At 43.8% G+C, this 20,936-nt stretch overlaps 1 protein-coding gene across 3 annotated transcripts in view; it reads left to right on the plus strand.

The window, feature by feature from the left end:
* The window catches only part of LOC143504294 (NACHT, LRR and PYD domains-containing protein 3-like), a 75,314-nt gene that overhangs the window by 35,524 nt on the left and 18,854 nt on the right, over positions 1–20,936 (plus strand). The window contains exons 1-3 of one of the 3 annotated variants that reach the window (XM_076995806.1): positions 18,472–18,585; positions 19,313–19,420; positions 19,534–19,680. The exons of 1 other annotated variant lie outside the window; for it this stretch is intronic. In XM_076995806.1, coding sequence (XP_076851921.1) covers positions 19,371–19,420; positions 19,534–19,680 — 197 coding nt within the window. In that variant the 5' untranslated portion in view covers positions 18,472–18,585; positions 19,313–19,370. Of the gene's footprint in view, positions 1–18,471; positions 18,586–19,312; positions 19,421–19,533; positions 19,681–20,936 lie in introns of those variants that run through there. One more of the 3 variants, XM_076995807.1, reaches the window with a different exon arrangement.

Here is a 20,936-nt window from a genome sequence, read left to right on the forward strand (position 1 = left end):
AGTGACCATGCACCGGTCTCTCTCTCTTTGACACAGAAAAGAACCACACCAGCAACGAGGAACTGGAGATTAAATACATCATTACTTAAGGAACAAGATTTCATTAATTACTTCAAAAAAGAATGGGCAACATATTTAGAATATAACGATCTACCAGGTACCTCTCTGTGTGTTCTTTGGGAAGCAGGGAAGGCAGTAATGCGGGGGAAAATAATATCCTACTGCACACATAAGAAAAAGACAGAAAAAACACAGGTATTAGAATTGAAAGAAAAAATAAAATCTTTAGAAGCTGCCCATGCTGCTTCATCACAAGAACACACAATGAACAAGCTGAGGAAACTCAAACTGGAATTAAATGAAATAATAGATAAAAAGACACAATTTTTACTGCAAAGACTGCGTTGGCAGAATTTTGAACATGGCAATAAATCTGGAAAATTCCTTGGTAATCATTTAAAGCTTAATAAGAAAAAAACAACTATCTCCTCTATTAAGAACTCAACAGGTAGCATTATTCACGACCCACAACTAATAAATAAAGCTTTTAAAGAGTTTTATAAAGCTTTATACGCATCACAGATTAATCCATCTGATTCAGCTATTGAAGAATATATTAATAATATAAATCTCTCAAAGCTGGAAAATGAACAAATTGTTGCACTGGATTCACCACTTGCTATGCCCGAATTACATGAAGCCCTACAGGCAAAGACCCTACACTTCCTTCCAGCTATCGCCCCATTTCACTCATAAACGTAGATCTTTTTTTTTTTTTTTTGGCCCACCTCCACCCCCCCATCTTTGGAGGACAACTTTGTTTTTATGTACAGATTTAAATGGCAATTATAACAATTCTGTATAATATATAGTGTAGTGATAACAATATATAGTGATAACAGTATGCAAAGTGATAATTATTGGGGTTAGGTGGACCAAGAAAAGAGGGGGAGAGAAATAATAAAAAGGGAAAAGACAGAGGTAGGAGAAAAAAGGAGAAGAAAAAGAAAAGAAGAAAAAAAATAATAATAATAATAATAAAAAAAAAAAAAAAAAAAAAAAAAAGAAAAAAAAAAAAATTAATAATAATAAAATAATAATAATAATAATATTAATAAAATAAAACACGCAACCAGCTCAAATGACCACTGCAAAGAAGTACAGAAAGTAAACCAAATACATATAGTGCAGATGAGTGCGATGTATGGGTGTGTGTGTGTGTGTGTTTATGTGCAACCTAGAAGTGCAACATAGGATAGATGTATGGAATGTACTTACCAGCAAGGGTGGGTAGCTGCGACAGCATTCCCCCAGAGGCCAGAGGCGGGCGGAGAGAGACCCGGGAACCCCACCCGCCCACGGCCCCCCACAGAGCGGTGGAGTACCAGAGCCGCACTTCCCAGAAACCCTCACCCGCCCGCCCCCGCAGGCGGGAGAGAGAGACCCCGGACAGCGCCCCACCAGTCAAGGAGCGCAGGTCCAGGGGAACCAGAGGGAACAGAGCGCCTCCCCCCCAGGATGCCCCCCCCCCCCCAGGGGCCAGCGGCAAAACCACGGCGCCACGCGCCCGGAAAGCCACCCACCACCCGGCAGGGCCCACCTCCCGCCGAGGAGCACCCGGCCGCCCCATATCACCACCGCCCAGGGGAGCGGGCCAACCGCCCCTACGCCGGGGGGCCAAGCCGGACACCGGAGCCCCAAGGCGCCCCCCCTCTGGAGTGGTGCAGTAGTCTCAGGGGAGTGTCCATGAGTGAACCGGGCACGACCAGCCCCGACCCAGAACCAGCTGTCCTCACCCACCTAACCAAACCCACCCTACATTCGCCCCTATACACCCCCACCATGTACACACCCACCCCCACACACACACACACACATACACTCAAATTCACCCTCACACCTCCAAACCTGGCCATATGTCCCCTCCCTCCAACACGCACTCATTCATCCACCCATTCAGAAACAAGAAGAAAACAAGGACAGAGACACACACTTATCCAGACTAGCACACCCTCTGCGGCAGGGGCAGATGGCTGGACCAGCAAGGACCAGTAGCGGTCCTAGGAAGCCACCAGCCCAGTCCCGTGCCAGCAACCCCCCCCCCCCGCCCCGGCAGGGAGCAGGAAGTGGGTGAAGGAAGGCCTTCCCACCCCTCCACCCCCAGTGTTGTGTGTAGGTGTTGGTGTATATGCATGTGTCGTAGTGTGTGATACTATGGTGCAGTTAAAATTGAGGGGACAGATGCTAGGGCAAACGTGAGTGCATGTCCACACCGTCCCCTCAAAGGCCCTCAATGTCTAAAGTGCAGTAAAAACTGAGGGACAGACAGTGGTGAGGAGACGGGTGAACCATGGCAGCAGGCCCACCTCGTCAACCTCTGGGTACCTGCCTGTCCCCAGAATCCTAAATGAGCAAGGATGTGTGTGTGTGTGTGTGTGTGTGTGTGGGGGGGGGGGGGGGGGGGGGGGGGGGGTGGGAATGCTTAGGTCCAGAGGAAAGGGTCCTCTGGAAGAGGAGAGCCAGCTTGCTAGCTGGCTCATTGAGCACCGAACTTCACTGCCCCCCCAGCTCAAGGCAGGGAGTGGTCGACCCGGGGAGACCAGGGCGGCAACCCCCCCCACCACCACATCCAAGCACGGATCCACACCACCCCCACCACAGAGAGCAGCCAGTCCGCACATCCACATACACCTAGACACACATTTCTTTCATACACGTATGCACTCACACACATTTAACCCATAAATATATACATATATACCCATATACATACATACATCCATCCATATATATAAATATATACATACACATACATACATATATACATATATATCTACACATACATATACACCCACACACGCTAGTCCCATATACACCACACCCCTGTGTATGCACCCACAACCATACCAATCGCACAGTGAACAAACGATGGCAGACATCAACAGTATTGAGGACATGCTGGTCGGAGTCCGGAACCCTACCTCCCGGCCCACCCCAGACATCCCCATCATCCACCACCCCACTCCCACCACCCAGGCACCTCGGAGCCCCAAGGCCCAGACCCGACCCCCCGACCCAAACCGACCGACCCACCCCCCCCAGCGGCGCAACCGCAGCGGCGCAGGTCCCCCCGCACGGGCAGGGCCCCAGCTCGGGGTCGGGGGGCCCCAGGCACCAGGCCCCGGGTCCCGCCACCCGGCCCCACAGGGGAGGCCAGCCACCCCGCCGAGGGCCAGCACCCGCCCCTCCCCACGCCCCGGCCCCACACCCCAGAGCCCAGAGGGAGCGCCACCCAAGCCCCCCCAACCACCGCCCGCCAGGGCAAGCACATGCCATCCCAGGTCGGCAGCCCCGGCCCCCCCGCCCAGAAAGTGGCCGGCACGAGCAGTCTCCCCGGGGTCGACCCCCAGCCACCAACCGGCCCTCCGGGGGCCGAGGCCCCCGCCAACCACCCCGACTAGCTAATGGAACTGATCAGTGGGGACCAAAGAGAATTAAATTCCTCCAACTGGTCTTTAGAGGAAGCAGACATTCTCTCCAGACAGATGTGATCAAGTAATAAATTTTTGTAATGAGTAATATGCAGGTCCTTTTTCGTTTTCCAATTGATAAGAATGGTTTTCTTGGCGATGCATAGGGCAGTGAGAACTATGTGTGATATGTCTGCCTCTGTATCTAATTCACTGACGTCTCCTAAGATGCACAGTCTGGGTGAAGTTGGGATGCAGCTTTTAAGCCCCGTGGACAATTCTACACATACCTTCTTCCAGAATTCCTTAACAGGCCTACAATCCCATATAGCATGCATATAGTTATCAATTACATTGCCTGTACAGTGGGTGCATATGTTTGATTGTGCTAGGCCCATTTGGAACATCCTTTGTCCTGTATAGTGTGTTCTATGAAGGACTTTGTATTGTATAAGTTGTAAGTTGGGGCTTTTACTTATTTTGAAGATATTTGTACATATGTCGGTCCAGAAATGTTGATCTGGATTAATAAATAGATCTCGTTCCCATTTGGCTATCGGAAGGGATATTGAGTCATCAAATTTTAACAATAATTTATACAATTTTGGTAATAATTTAGGAGTATATAGATTAAAAAATTCAGTTATCCATGCTGATATTTCTAAGTTCAGTTGATTGCGGTTGAATCTCTGTTGAATGATGGATTTTAATTGTTGATATTCCAGAAATCTACTGTTGTTTATTCCATATTCTGATACAAGTTCCTGGAATGTGACAAAGTTTCCATCTTTAATAACATGTTCTAAATTTTTTATTCCCCTGTCATGCCATGATGAAAAATGTAGTACTTTCTTGTTCTGACAGATGTCTGGATTGTTCCAAATGGGTGTTAGTTTGCATGGGATGAGTGGGGACCGAGTTAATTTAAGGAATTCCCACCAGGCTGTCAGTGAAGTATTTATATTAAGGCTTTTAAAGCAGTCCTGACGCTTAATATTAGAGCTAATGTAAGGTAGGTCTGAGAGTTTTATTTTCCCGCAAAATGCTTGTTCTAGGTCCAACCATGGCCTGTCTATTAAGTCGTATTTGACCCATTTTAAAATGTACTGTAATCTATTGGCTAAGAAATATTGATAAAAATTTGGTAATTCTAAGCCACCATTGCGTTTTGGCTTTTGCAAGGTTTTCATACTTATTCTTGATGGCTTGTTTTTCCATAGAAATTTTGAGATGTTTGAATCTAGGGATTTAAACCAAGCAGCAGAGGGTTTATTTGGGATTAATGAGAATAAATAGTTAACTTTGGGTAGAACCATCATTTTAATGGTAGCCACTCTCCCCATGATATAGGTAAAGCGTTCCAACGTGTGAGATCATCTTCTATTGTTTTTAATAGAGGGATATGATTTAACTGCACCAAGTCTAACAGTTTAGCAGAGACATGTATGCCTAAATATCTAATATTACCTGATTGTAGTGGAGTGGTGGTCGTGTTCTGGAAACTATAGTTTATAGGCAAAACTGTTGATTTGCCCCAGTTGATGGAATATTCTGTTATAGAAGAGAAGCTGTCTATAAGTTTGATTGTATTCGGAAGGGAAGCTTGTGTGTTCTGTAGGAAAAGTAATACATCATCTGCGTAGAGACTTATCCTATGGTTTGTGGTTCCTGTGTTAATTCCTGTAATATTTGCATTTTGTCGAATTGCTGCTGCTAATGGCTCAATGAAGAGAACGAAAAGTGAGGGTGATAGTGGACAGCCCTGCCTGGTGCCCCTTTGCAGAGTGAAGCTTTGTGAGGTGATGTCGTTTGTCCTAACCCGTGCATTAGGAGAACTATGTAAGGCTTTGATCCAGTTAATGAAGGATGGGCCAAATCCAAATTTGTGTAGAACTGCTAATAAATATTTCCAGTTTACCCGGTCAAATGCTTTTTCTGCATCTAAAGATACAATGGTAGTCTCTAATTTGTTAATTGTGCAGTAATCTATTATGTTTATTAGTCTGCGTGTATTGTTGGCAGATTGTCTACCCTTGATAAAACCTGTCTGGTCTGGATGTATTATAAGTGGGGTGATTTCCTCTAATCTTCTGGCAAGTGCTTTGCAAATAATTTTAAGATCTACGTTTATGAGTGAAATGGGGCGATAGCTGGAAGGAAGTGTAGGGTCTTTGCCTGGCTTTAGAAGTACACTGATGTTAGCAGAATTCATGTCTGGAGACAGGACATGATCTTTTTTAATTTGATTTACCATTCTAAAAAAGGTTGGTTCTAGCACAGACCATAATTCTTTGTAGAATTCTACAGGAAATCCATCTGGTCCTGGAGCTTTGTTATTTGGTAGCTGCTGTAAGGCTTCATGTAATTCGGGCAGAGCAAGTGGTGAATCCAGTGCAACAATTTGTTCGTTTTCTAGCTTTGGGAGATTTATATTATTAATAAATTCTTCAATAGCTGAATCTGATGGATTAATCTGTGATGCGTATAAAGCTTTATAAAACTCTTTAAAAGCTTTATTTATTTGTTGTGGGTCGTGAATAATGCTGCCTGTTGAGTTCTTAATAGAGGAGATAGTTGTTTTTTCCTTATTAAGCTTTAACTGATTAGCAAGGAATTTTCCAGATTTATTGCCATGTTCAAAATTCTGCCAGCGCAGTCTTTGCAGTAAAAATTGTGTCTTTATCTATTATTTCATTCAATTCCAGTTTGAGTTTCCTCAGCTTGTTCAGTGTGTGTTCTTGTGGTGAAGCAGCATGGGCAGCTTCTAAAGATTTTATTTTTTCTTCCAATTCTAATACCTGTGTTTTTTCTGTCTTTTTCTTATGTGTGCAGTAGGATATTATTTTCCCCCGCATTACTGCCTTCCCTGCTTCCCAAAGAACACACGGAGAGGTACCTGGTAGATCGTTATATTCTAAATATGTTGCCCATTCTTTTTTGAAGTAATTAATGAAATCTTGTTCCTTAAGTAATGATGTATTTAATCTCCAGTTCCTCGTTGCTGGTGTGGTTCTTTTCTGTGTCAAAGAGAGAGAGACCGGTGCATGGTCACTGATAGTGATAGGGTGAATACAAGTGTCTGTGACATCTGTCATAATGGAATTGCTAACTAAGAAGTTGTCTAAACGAGAATGTGAGTGGTGTACTGCCGAAAAGAAAGAGTAGTCCCGGAGAGTGGGGTGTTGTGAACGCCACGCATCAGAGAGCCCAAAATCGTTCATATATTGTTTTAGGGTGTCTATAGACTGCCAGTTCCTTTGACTCACTGCTGTACTGAGCCTGTCGATATCTGGATCAAGTACCAAGTTGAAGTCTCCTCCTATTATTAGTTTGGTGTCAGAGTGATCAGAGAGTGCAGTGAAAATACTGTGGAAAAAGGAGGGGTCGTCAACATTCGGCCCATATATGTTAGCAAAACATAAACGCATATTTAGAATGGATAGGTTGAGTATTATGTATCTACCATCTGGATCAGTTATATTGTTGCTAATGGAAAAGCTTATCCGTTTGTTAATTAATATGGCCACCCCCCTTTGTTTTGAGTTGTAACAGGCTGAGTACAAGTGTGGGAACTGAGGAGAGGTCAGTGTGTATGTAGGTGTTTTAGACATATGTGTTTCCTGTAGAAGGACAATATCTGCTTGTAAGTCGTTTAGCCGATTAAAAATTTTCAATCTCTTTTCCCTCGAACCAGTTCCACGTACATTCCATGTGACGAACTTCAGTGAACTAATGTTAAAACTACTTGTTTGAGTGTTGGACGGTTGCTAAAGGTGTGTGTGTTGCACTTCTGTGTAGTATGCCTGTGTTGAATGTTTCGTGTATGTGTCTGCGTCTGCGCTACATGCCTATGTGTCTGTGCCTGCATGAATCGGTCATGTGTGTGTATCTCCTGTGTGTTAGTGTGAGAATGTGCTATATGTCTACGTGTGTGTCTGTTTTGCCTACCTGCCTGCATGTGCGTGTGTGTGTGCATACAATACATTGCAGTCTTGAAAGTGGGTGAACAAATCGCTGGGTGAGTGTAGAAAGAGAAAAAGAGAGGGGAAGGGAAAAGGAGACGTACACTGAAAGTGCATATACAACAAAAAAAGTATAAACAACTAGGACTAATGACGGAAAACATACAGTACGGTGCTAATTAGACCGGCATTAGTTATTTAAATTAAACATGTCTTGTTGTTCTAGGCGAAAAGTAATGTGTAGTAAGGAGTTGGTGTCGGTGTTGATACATTTCACCTGTTTAGAACAGCCATGGTGTTGTGTTGGTGTCGCGGTAGAGTTGACCGTTTACGTAGAGTTTATCCACTGATATTACAGCCCGGGATCCTGCCTGGATGAAACTCTTGCGGATGGGAAACAAGACCTTGCGTCGCTCCAGGATTTCTTTGGGGAACTGATCGTTAATACTGAAGTTGGTTCCCTTCAGCTCCCGGCCGCGGCTTTTCAGCAGTTCCTTTTGTTTGAAATGTTCAAATTTTGCCACGATCGGTCTGGGTCTCCGCGCATCTGGCCGTTTCCCCCCCAGGCGGTGAACGCGGTGAAAGCTGATGGTTTTGACGGTTGCCTCTGAGACTTTTAGGTGAGTCTGTATGAATGTTTTCACCGTAGTCTCGGGGTCTTCGTCCGCCTTCTCCGGGATACCTGCAAATATAAGATTGTCTCTCATACTGCGGGACTGAAGATCAATGACAGTTTCCTTTATTTTTTTGTTTTCTTCAGAGAGTCGGGTCATTCCCTCGGTGAGCGATTTCACCGACTCTCTGAGAACCGTATTTTCAGCCGCGAGTGCTTCCACTTGCTGCTGGCTAAATTCCACCGACTCACGCAACGCCTGAAACTCTTGGTGGAGAATTTCCACCAGCGCCAGGCGCGCGTCAAACCTGGACAGTTTGGTGTTGATGGATTCCAGGATGTCCGCCGTGTTGCAGGTGTGTGGGGAAGCCGCTCCCGGGGAAGCTTCGGCACGGCTCCTCTTGGTCGATGGCGTCTTGTCTGGTTTGCTCATGATAATTCTATCGTAGCAGTTGTCAATATACGTAAATATATTGTCCAAATCTTTGCGGTGCTCCAGAGTTGTTGCGTCCGTTGATACCTATGTAAAAGAGAAATAAAGAAAAACCAACAAAAAACAAACACAGAGATTATTATGCTATATTTTTAGGTTGTCTTAAATTATGTTAGCGGGTAATAAAAAATATTGTTAATTTTGCTTAGCAGCGGCCTGCCGCCATGTTCCAAAGCTTCCGCCTTCTGCCGGTTTGCTGCCTGACGTGTCACTCCGTCATTTCCTCCTGCTCCCTCCGTAGATCTTAAAATTATTTGCAAAGCACTTGCCAGAAGATTAGAGAAAATCACCCCACTTATAATACATCCAGACCAGACAGGTTTTATCAAGGGTAGATCAATCTGCTAACAATACACGCAGACTAATAAACATAATAGATTACTGCACAATTAACAAATTAGAGACTACCATTGTATCTTTAGATGCAGAAAAAGCATTTGACCGGGTAAACTGGAAATATTTATTAGCAGTTCTACACAAATTTGGATTTGGCCCATCCTTCATAATCTGGATCAAAGCCTTACATAGTTCTCCTAATGCACGGGTTAGGACAAACGACATCACCTCACAAAGCTTCACTCTGCAGAGGGGTACCAGGCAGGGCTGCCCACTATCACCCTCTCTTTTCGTTCTCTTCATTGAGCCATTAGCATCAGCAATTCGACAAAATGCAAATATTACAGGAATTAACACAGGAACCACAAACCATAAGATAAGTCTCTACGCAGATGATGTGTTACTTTTCCTACAGAACTTCCCTTCCGAATACAATCAAACTTAGACAGCTTCTCTTCTATAACAGAATATTCCATCAACTGGGGCAAATCAACAGTTTTGCCTATAAATTGTAGTTTCCAGAACACGACCACCACTCCACTACAATCAGGTAATATTAGATATTTAGGCATACATGTCTCTGCTAAACTGTTAGACTTGGTGCAGTTAAATCATATCCCTCTATTAAAAACAATAGAAGATGATCTCACACGTTGGAACGCTTTACCTATATCACTCATGGGGAGAGTCGCTACCATTAAAATGATGTTTCTACCCAAAGTTAACTATTTATTCTCACTAATCCCAAATAAACCCTCTGCTGCTTGGTTTAAATCCTTAGATTCAAACATCTCAAAATTTCTATGGAAAAACAAGCCATCAAGAATAAGTATGAAAACCTTGCAAAAGCCAAAACGCAATGGTGGCTTAGAATTACCAAATTTGTATCAATATTTCTGTGACGCTGGGCGGCGATAGACGGACGAGACACGAATTCTTGATTTTTGCAGACGTCACTTTAATGGACAACGTAGATTGCGCAATAGCGCACGACTCACATAACACAAGCACACACACTACGTGTAGACTTAGACATTGACGAGCACGGGACACTGCGCGAGCACACATTAAATAGACGAACCACATTAACCCCACGTGATTCACGAGACGAGCCACAGGTGATACACGTTAGCACAGGACAATAACCACAACCACGGAGATACACAGACGCAGATGATACACGTGGACAATGTAAACACACGCCCAAAAGGGAGGGGCCGGGGTCCTCAACGTGACAGACGCCCCCTCCAAGGGCACTACCCGTCCCGGGGTGCCAACAAGACCGAGTGCCCCGAACCCACAACGAAGGGCGGATCCGACGCGCTCAGTCCTGCGTCTGGGAGGTGACTGCTCTCGGCAAAGCGTCCGTCACGAACCGCCTAGAACCACCTGTACGGACGATAAAGGAGCCGATAAAGGAGCCATAGCTCCTCGTCCGCACACCCGTGGGGCTCACTGGCTAAACGCCAGTTAGGGCGTGAGGGCCCTGTGACCGACCGGGGCGTGGTTTTGTGTTGTGAACGGCCCGGTCTGTCCACGGTCCCGCCCGGGGAGGTGAGCTGTCTAATGTGTGTTTTATGTTCCAGCTCCCGGACGGCAGGAGGTGTGTTCCTGCCTGTCTCTGCCTTCCTGCCCCTTCATGTTTTGTGTGCAGCCGCTGTGTGCCACACACCCAGTGGAGGGGAGTGCGGCTTGGTGGGGGGGTCTGTCACGGTGAGGCGGCCCCCTACCGGCCGCCTCTGTCCACAGCGGCTGTTGTTGTTGTTGTTTTGTGACGTCGTGTGCGCCCCTCAGGTGGGCGGAGCCCGTGATCCGTTCCCATCTGATGGTCGTTTGTTTGTCTATATATGTCCTGTCTTCGTACCAGTTGACCGCTGGTCATTATATCCTTAATTTGGATCTTTTGCACGGGTTTTAGTTTGCACACTTTCTATTAAATCATCCTTTTTCCCCGAGACTTGGCGTGATCGCTTCCATTTCTGTTGCTCACACCTGCCCGTCACACTTACATTAGCTCTAATATTAAGCGTCAGGACTGTTTTAAAAGCCTTAGTATAAATACTTCACTGACAGCCTGGTGGGAATTCCTTAAATTAACTCAGTCCCCACTCATCCCATGCAAACTAACACCCATTTGGAACAATTCAGACATCTGTCAGAACAAGAAAGTACTACATTTCACATCATGGCTTGACAAGGGAATAAAAAATTTAGAACATGTTATTAAAGATGGAAACTTTGTCACATTCCAGGAACTTGTATCAGAATATGGAATAAACAACAGTAGATTTCGGGAATATCAACAATTAAAATCCATCATTCAACAGAGATTCAACCGCAATCAACTGAACTTAGAAATATCAGCATGGATAACTGAATTTTTAAATCTATATACTCCTAAATTATTATCAAAACTGTATAAATTATTGTTAAAATTTGATGACTCAATCTCCCTTCCGATAGCCAAATGGGAACGAGATCTATTTATTAATCCAGATCAACACTTCTGGACCGACATATGTACAAATATCTTCAAAATAAGTAAAAGCCCCAACTTACAACTTATACAATACAAAGTCCTTCATAGAACACACTATACAGGACAAAGGATGTTACCAATGGGCCTAGCACAATCAAACATATGCACCCACTGTACAGGCAATATAATTGATAACTATATGTATGCTATATGGGATTGTAGGCCTGTTAAGGAATTCTGGCAGAAGGTATGTGTAGAATTGTCCACGGGGCTTAAAAGCTGCATCCCAACTTCCCCCAGACTGTGCATCTTAGGAGACGTCAGTGAATTAGATACAGAGGCAAACATATCACACATAGTTCTGTAGGAGTGCTCAGATGTGTTCCTGTGGGGGATGCAGGATCTGGTGTTCCTCCATAAAACCATGGGGGGCAACAAATGGTGGTTTACCTCAAGAGGTTCCCAGAGCAATGGGATAAAACTGATCATTTGTATTTTAGTTATGTCAGTATGTTTGTGTGGCATGTTTAGTCTTATTTTGCAGGTTATGCTAACAGGATAAGAGTTCCATCACTCCCTGATAAGGTTTGTAGACTTCACCCCAAAGGGGACAGTCCTGTATGGAATGCACACTGTATGCAAATGTACTCTGATGTCTTTACCAGCAACCTGATTCCCATTGGTTAACCTTGTTTTTGTGACTGCTGTCCCTTTGAGATGCTGGGGGATATAAAAAGACAAGTTTGTGGGTGCAGGGGTCTCTTCTTTCATCTGGGCTCTCTTCTTTCATCTGGGCTCTCTTCTTTCATCTCGGCTCTTCTCTCTTTGCTTCCTTTGGGGTCCTTCTCCGTGAGGCAGCCTGCACCGGTTGGTATCTCTGTTTCCATTAGGTATTATTGTTACTTTAATCTAGTATGGTTGTTATTGTTTTATATTTTGTTGGTTATTGAATAAATCTGGTTAATTGTGTAGCCACGGTCTTCCTTGATTATAGCTATACTGGGCCAGATGAGCTCATTATTAGTATCAGTTAAAAGGTAAATCAATGCTAATGCCAATTCCCTCTAAAGTATCCCATCTGCTACGCATGTTTATGATAAACCTCTGACAAAGCAGGCTATTGTTTATAGCAAGGTACTTTATAAAGTTGGTTAGGTATATTCTATAACCTGTACTGATCTATTCAAGAAGTGAGTTCTTTTAGATTCTTACCAACTATAATTTGGAGTCAGATATTTAAGTTTTATGCACGTCAATCCTTCTTCTGCACCTATTTCCGTCCTTGGTTGTAGGCAAGCAGGTAGGTTAGTTATATCTCATAACTATAACCCCTACAGTTCTCACTGCCCTATGCATCGCCAAGAAAACCATTCTCATCAATTGGAAAACGAAAAAGAACCTGCATATTACTCATTACAAAAATTTATTACTTGATCACATCTGTCTGGAGAGAATGTCTGCTTCCTCTAAAGACCAGTCGGAGGAATTTAATTCTCTTTGGTTCCCACTGATCAGTTCCATTAGCTAGTCGGGGTGGTTGGCGTGGGCTTCAGCTCCCGGAGGGCCGGTTGGTGGCTGGGGGTCGACCCCGGGGAGACTGCTCGTGCCGGCCACTTTCTGGGCTGGAGGGCCGGGGCTGCCGACCTGGGATGTCATGTGCTTGCCCTGGCGGGCGGTGGTGGGGGGGGGGCTTGGGTGGCGCTCCCTCTGGGCTCTGGGGTGTGGGGCCGGGGTGCGAGGGGAGCAGATGCTGGCCCTCGGCGGGGTGGCTGGCCTCCCCTGTGGGGCCAGGTGGTGGGACGCGGGGCCCGGTGCCTGGGGCCCCCCGACCCCAAGCTGGGGCCCTGCCCGTGCGGGGGGACCTGCGCCGCTGCGGTTGCACCGCTGGGTGGGGTGGGTCGGTCGGCCTGGGTCGGGGCGCTGGGTCTGGGCCTTGGGGCTCCGAGGTGCCTGGGTGGTGGGAGTGGGGTGGTGGATGATGGGGATGTCTGGGGTGGGCCGGGAGGTAGGGTTCCGGACTCCGACCAGCATGTCCTCAATACTGTTGATGTCTGTCATCGTTTGATCACTGTGCAATTGGTATGGTTGTGGGTGCATACACAGGGGTGTTGTGTATATGGGACAAGCGTGTGTGGGTGTATATGTATGTGTAGATATATATGTATGTATGTATGTATGTATGTGTGTATATATGTGTATGTATATATATGTATGTATGTATGTATGTATGTATGTATGTATGTATGTATGTATGTATGTATGTATGTATATGTGTATATATTAGGGGTGGGCATAGATTAATTTTTTTAATCTAGATTAATCTCACTGAAATCTTGAAATTAATCTAGATTAATCTATATTAAAGTGGCTCATATGCGTGCTACCCAAGTAATTACTAAAAGTCAGTTTTTGAGATAGGGTTTCTTAATACAGAGGGTGCATTAGACCAGGGGCTCATCTCCTGTTTCCAAAATGCATCAATGACTGCTTGAGGAAGCTGTTCTACTTTGATACTTGAAGAAAAAAAAACATGCTCAATAAAATGTAGGCTACTCGTGTTCAACGGTTTATTCAGTTAAACATGAATTTGTAAGCCTACATACTGTACATTAAATAACATGTTTATTCAGCTAAACATGATATTTGAAATGTAAGCCAACATTTAGTACATTTAACCTCACGGACGTAATTTTCAAAAGTCAGTTTTGGTCCTCTGCAGTTTTAACGGTTAAAAAGAAATATTTAAATAGCGACGAATCTAGCGCTAGGACCATGCAGAAAACGACCGCTCCGAGCTCTGCTCCGGTAACGCTTTACGTTCCTAAAAATGAATTTTCCATGAAGCAAACCTGGCGACTTCGTGGCTGCATCCATGTAAAAACACGTACGATTTGTAATTCACAGGTTTAAAAACTCGTTCTCGCCCCTACTGTGCAATTTGGTTAGGAATACAGCCGAGCTAAACTATCAAGTTGAAAGTCATCATAGTTTGCTTACCCACTTTGACCCAGTTCCCAACCCAACTTTAAGAATAGATTAACGGCGATAATTTTTATATCGCCCGATAAGAGTATCAAATTAACGACCGCCGTTAACACCGTTGGTGTGGTGTGGATCTGAGCTTGGATGTGGTGGTGGGGAGGGTTGTCACCCTGGTCTCCCCAGGTCGACTGCTCCCTGCCTTGAGCTGGGGGGGCAGTGAGGTTCGGTGCTCAATGAGCCAGCTAGCAAGCTGGCTCTCCTCTTCCAGAGGACCCTTTCCTCTGGACCTAAGCATTCCCACCCACCCACCCCCCACACACAAGCACACACACACACACACACACACACACACACACACACACAGTCCTTGTACATTTAGGATTCTGGGGGCAGGCATGTACCCAGAGGTTGACGAGGTGGGCCTGCTGCCATGGTTCACCCGTCTCCTCACCACTGTCTGTCCCTCAGTTTTCACTGCACTTTAGACATTGAGGGCCTTTGAGGGGACAGTGTGGACATACACCCACGTTTGTCCTAGCACCTGTCCCCTCAATTTTAACTGCACCATAGTATCACACACTACCACACATGCATATACACCAACACCTACATCTGTTCCCTCTGGTTCCCCTGGACCTGCGCTCCTTGACTGGTGGGGCGCTGTCCGGGGTCTCTCTCTCCCGCCTGCGGGTGGGATTCCCGGGTCTTTCTCTGCCCGCCTCTGGCCTCTGGGGGGATGTTGTCGCAGCTATCCACCCTTGCTATCCACATTCCATACATCTATCCTATGTTGCACTTTTAGGTTGCACATAAACACACACACCCATACATCGCACTCATTTGTACTATGTATTTGGTTTACTTTCTGTTCTTCTTTGCAGTGGTCATTTGAGCTGGTTGCGTGTTTTATTTTATTATTATTTTTATTTATTTATTTATTTATTTTTATTATTATTATTTTTATTATTATTATTATTATTATTATTATTATTTTCTTTCTTCTTCTTTCTTTTCCTGCCTCTTTGTCTTTTCCCTTTTTATTCTTTCTCTCCCCCTCTTTTCTTGGTCCACCCAATAATTATCACTTTGCATATTGTTATCACTATATATTGTTAGCACTATACTATATATTATACAGAATTGTTATAATTGCCATTTAAATCTGTACATAAAAACAAAGTTGTCCTCCAAAGATGGGGGGGTGGAGGTGGGCCAAAAAAAAAAAAAAAAATGAATAATTTGAAGAGGCGGTTAGCCCGTGACTTCCCCCAGCTGGTGTTTTACTCTCCCAGCAAGCGCTACATGTGTCAGATGGTTTTTGTTGAGACGTTATCTGCAGATACTTTACTAGACGGGCGACCTCACCCATTAGACACAGCAACAACAACTGAGTCAACTGAGGTAAGACAAACTGAAAGTGACTGTGAAAAAACCCAAATTTTTTTTTGCATGACGCTTCTGGGATGACATGCCCACGGCCACCCACATCAGATGACAAATGTAACTGAAGCTAAATCTGTTGTCCCTCTCAAATTGTATAATCTGATTTCCTGGATTGTGGGTGCAACTGAGGAACCAACGCTGGCTATGTTGATATTCCAGGTTGTTTTTACATGCACAACATGCTGCACAGGAACATAAGACTGTAGTCATCAAGAGCCCTGATACTGATGTGGCAGTAATTGCTGTAAGTTTGCAGAGAGCTTTACCTTGTAGGTTGTATTTTTTCACTGGATTTACCAACAGAACAAGAATCATTGACATAGCCAAGGTGTCATCAGCTCTTGGCACCCGTGTGTGTTCAGCTCTTATTGGGATCCACACATTCTCAGGATGTGACTCTACAAGTGCCTTTCAGGACAAGGGCAAAAGAAAGACATTTTCTTTTGTCTCAGAGAAAAAGGAATACCTGACTGCATTTACAGATTTGGGCAGTAGTTTTAACCTGGATCAGTCGACCTTTGAACTGCTTTGCAAATATGTGTGCCAACTGTATGGTCAGACATTCTTGGCAGATGTGAACGATGCCAGATACAAAACATTCTGCATGTCAACCTCAGCTTTGCCAGAACTATCCATGCCCCAAGAAGTGATGCCCTGTATCAGCATTGCAAAAGGACAAACTACCAAGCAGCAATAACGAGACACTCTTTGAAAAGTAATATGTGCCCCTTCACCCATTGGCAATGGATGGCACCTTGAGGATGGAGAGTTAACGGTGACCTGGATGACTAAAACCCGCCCCTGAAAGTGTGTTGCAGGTAGTTCACTGCAGTTGTAAGCAGGGCAAATGTGAGACAGGGAGATGTTCCTGTATGTCTGCCAGCCCGTGTTGTACAGATTTATGTAGATGCCAAAATTGTGGAAATACTTTAAAAGAAACAGAGCACATTGCTCCATGGGATGATGACTCTGATGATGACAGTGAAATGGATGAATAATAGTAATGAGTAAGAAAATAACTTTGTATTTGGGATCGAGGGACAGTAATGTATTCAATGCTAGAATGAACCATGCTGTGACCTTAAGACACCATTCTGTACTGTGTATAAACATATTTGTAGCTGTATATTGCATTTATTGTAGTGTTTATTTTATTCATTATTTAAAACAAAAGGGGGTGCAGTAACGTTTTGATTTATTTCAGCCACCATTGACTAAAGTCTGTACTTTTTTGCTGTCTGTGATTACACAGTATCTACTGAAAATTGATATATAAAACACCAGTGTATACAACTTCATATTGTGTTTATGCTTTATTTTGTGTGGCAATATTCCATAATGTAAATTCACACTTGAGTGTACTAAAGCATTAATACTTCTCTTATATGTTTAGGTACATGTATAGGTCAGTTTGAGATACATTTTAGGTTGTGAAAATGGAGATGAATTAAGTTACAAGCAAAACCAGCAGCATAGAAATTTTGTTTTTTTTAAATTCACGTATATATTCATTTATGCACTGTGACAAAACTGCAGGATATTTTACGGAGAACTTTTAACTCAATGTCAATAAGGGTATTGTCTATTCAAAAACACTTTTAAAAAGTAGTGCCCAGACGTGCGAACAAAAATCACTTTCTAAGCACTTTTTGTTGGTTCACATTATGGCCTATATGTATACATATGAAATACAAATGTACAGTCATGGCCAAAAGTTTTGAGAATGACACAAATATTATATTTTCACATAGTACAGTTGGCATGAGACAAGACTGGTGGTAGCGCTCACCTCGTCTTCTCTGAACAAGCTGTTTTCCAGATGTCCCAAACAATCGGAAAGGGGATTCATCAGAGAAAATGACTTTACCCCAGTCCTCAGCAGTCCACTCCCTGTACCTTCTGCAGAATATCAGTCTGTCCCTGATGTTTTTTCTGGAGAGAAGTGGCTTCTTTGCTGCCCTCCTTGAGACCAGGCCTTGCTCCAAGAGTCTCCGCCTCACAGTGCGTGCAGATGGACTCACACCTGCCTGCTGCCATTCCTGAGCAAGCTCTGCACTGCTGGTAGCCCGATCCCACAGCTGAAACACTTTTAAGAGACGGTCCTGGTGCTTGCTGGTCTTTCTTGGGCGCCCTGGAGCTTTTTTGGCAACAATGGAACCTCTCTCCTTGTAGTTCTTGATGATGCGATAGATTGTTGACTGAGGTGCAATCTTTCTAGCTGTGACACTCTTCCCTGTTAGGCCATTTTTGTGCAGTGCAATGATGACTGCATGTGTTTCTTTAGAGATAACCATGGTTAACAGAAGAGAAACAATGATGCCAAGCACCAGCCTACTTTTAAAGTGTCCAGTGGTGTCATTCTTACTTAATCATGACAGATTGATCTCCAGCCCTGTCCTCATCAACACCCACACCTGTGTTAATGGAGCAATCACTGAAACAATGTTAGCTGGTCCTTTTAAGGCAGGGCTGCAATGAAGTTGAAATGTGTTTTGGGGGATAAAGTTCATTTTCTAGGCAAATATTTACTTTGCAATTAATTGCTGTTAAGCTGATCACTCTTTATAACATTCTGGGGTATATGCAAATTGCCATTATAAAAACTGAAGCTTTTTCAAATTAATATTTGTATCATTCTCAAAACGTTTGGCCATGACGTTCACGTTTGTTTTTCGCTCTGTGTCTGTGCGCCCCCTAGTGTTCGCACGGAAACTACGTCATAGGTGTGGTCAAATGAGATGAGACGAAACCGAAAGTAAACGCCAAATAAAAATCACCTTATGAACGCACGTCTGGGACATACGACGGTGAGTTTATTAACACTTACAGAAATGTTTGAAATGTTACATTATGTACAAAATATACTGGTTTAATGTTCTAACGATAAAGGACGTAATCCAGTCTGAATCTGTACGAAACGATCTGTGACAAAACGGCGAACTTTTTGAACTTCAGTCACTCCGGAAATGTAGATTACTGACACGGAGAAAGGTGATAGCGCATGTCGTATTTAACATTGTTCAGGAGAATCTGTATTTAAGGATCATCGTCAAAGAGTCACTGTAGTTAGAGATACTTATGATACCTAAATATAACTATTTAGATACAAGTTTAAAATTAAATATGGATTCAAATATTATTTAGCATTTTTCAAGAGAGGCCACTGTATAGTCACTGATATTGTCACACTGGAAGAATAGTTTGCCTTTAAATCACATTTTTATTTGTTCTAAACTAGACGATCTTAGGCGGAACATTGGTAAAAAAAAAAGAAAAAAACATCGTCAATATTCATTAATATAAGTTGCCAAAAGATGGCGCTAAAGTAGCGTGTTATTGCATTTAAGTGTTTAGCAAGCGTTCACGTATATGTAGAATACTGTATATAACATATCTGTTAAAATGTCCTTTTCCAGTGTGTCCAGTGTTACTGGGATTGTGTTTGGGGGCGGAGTCACACTGCCGTGACATCAGGTTCATTATAATCAGTGTTTCAGTGTCCTGCTCCTCCTCTTTATGATGAACTGTTGACAGGGAGCAGAGAGCAGCATCTCCAGTGCCCAGCTGTGTGTGTGTGAAGAGGAACAACTCCATGATGGAGCCTCATAACTCCAGCAGTGGAGGAGGAACCTCTGACCAAAAGTGAGGAGCTTTACATCAGGACTTAATCTGAGGAAACAGGAAGAGGGAATATTCAGGATAAATGAGATGTAGTGAAGAACAAAATTACTCAACACTTTCCTCATCTTCATCAGGGTGAAGAGAGCAGCGTCTCCAGTACCCAGCTGTGTGTTAATGAAGAGTGAATCATCTCCAGTACCCAGCTGTGTGTCTATGAAGAGTGACAGGTCCATGGATGAGCCTCCTGCCTTCAGTAGTGGGCCTGTGACCCCTGACCCACAGTGAGTGACACATTACACACAGAGATTCTTTAATCAGACTGAAAGTATTTTAAGTCTTCATTCTCCACATTTTCCTCTCTCTCTCCCTCCTCAGTTCTTGCCTTTGTGTGGAGGGAGTAAATATTTGTGGTTCCTTAGTCCCACATTAAAGCCAGTATCACTGAATTATCCTTAAACAAATAAGGAACAGAGTAATAAAATAAAGAAGACAGTCTCCAAGATCACTTGATGAGAATGACAGGTCCCACTTTATTGTAGATCAACGTTGGTGTACAGTTGAGTCTCTCCCCAACACGAAAGTCTCCAGGGCTCAGAGGAGCCCTAATGTTTATTCATACAGTATATTCTGTAACGAGGTGACAGATGCAGCAGACACAGGAGGTGGTGCTGGGTCGACTTTAATGTCCATTTCCATCATAGACACAGCACAACTCAAAGCAGTTAAATGCAGTTTAAATGCGAGGGATCAGAGGAGCGGATAGCGCTCTGAACCCTTAAGAGAGTCACTCAATCTTGGACTTTAACGGATAAAGAGGGCGACTGGAAATGAGTGACAGGTGCAGGAATGAAGAGAACTGATCAGTAGGCGGGGCTTGTGATCTATGGAGTGAACGGGAGGTGGAGTGTTGTGAAGTGGGCGGATCCCCTGAGGAGCCGGACCAGCCTACAGTGACATATTCTAATCAGATACACATTGCCCCCCCTACTCTATTTACATATCCCCTTTAGATTCTACCACCATTATGTCCAATCATCATGACTAGCTCTGTGTCTATGAAGAGTAACATGTCCAAGGATGAGCCTCTTAACTTTAGCAGTGGACCTGTGACCTCTGACCTACAGTGAGTGATACATTAGTGACAGTTTTTAACAAAACATTCACTTCTAAATGTGTATTTATTGAAGTCAGTGGTAAAGCTGTGTATTTAGTTTGTGAAGACCAGGATTACAATTTGAATCACCATTATGAGAGTAAACACAATGAGAAATACAAGAACTAGACTGATTCAGAACTGTACGTTTTTTCTAATAAAGTGTCTAGTGTGTACCAGTACAAGGTGTTTCTAATAAAGTGTCTAGTGTGTACCGGTACAAGGTGTTTATAATAAAGTGAGGCACTATTCACATAAACATTATTCTACATCACCAGAGTTAAAGTCAGGTGCAGGTTCTCTGTGTTTGTTCTACTGTCACTACAGCATTTGGGTTCAGTGTCCCTCAGTCTGGGAGCCCAGTGAACCGTCACATGTTCAGAT

The sequence above is a fragment of the Brachyhypopomus gauderio genome, unplaced genomic scaffold (genome assembly GCF_052324685.1).
Source record: "Brachyhypopomus gauderio isolate BG-103 unplaced genomic scaffold, BGAUD_0.2 sc254, whole genome shotgun sequence".
NCBI classification, from domain to species: Eukaryota; Metazoa; Chordata; class Actinopteri; order Gymnotiformes; family Hypopomidae; genus Brachyhypopomus; species Brachyhypopomus gauderio.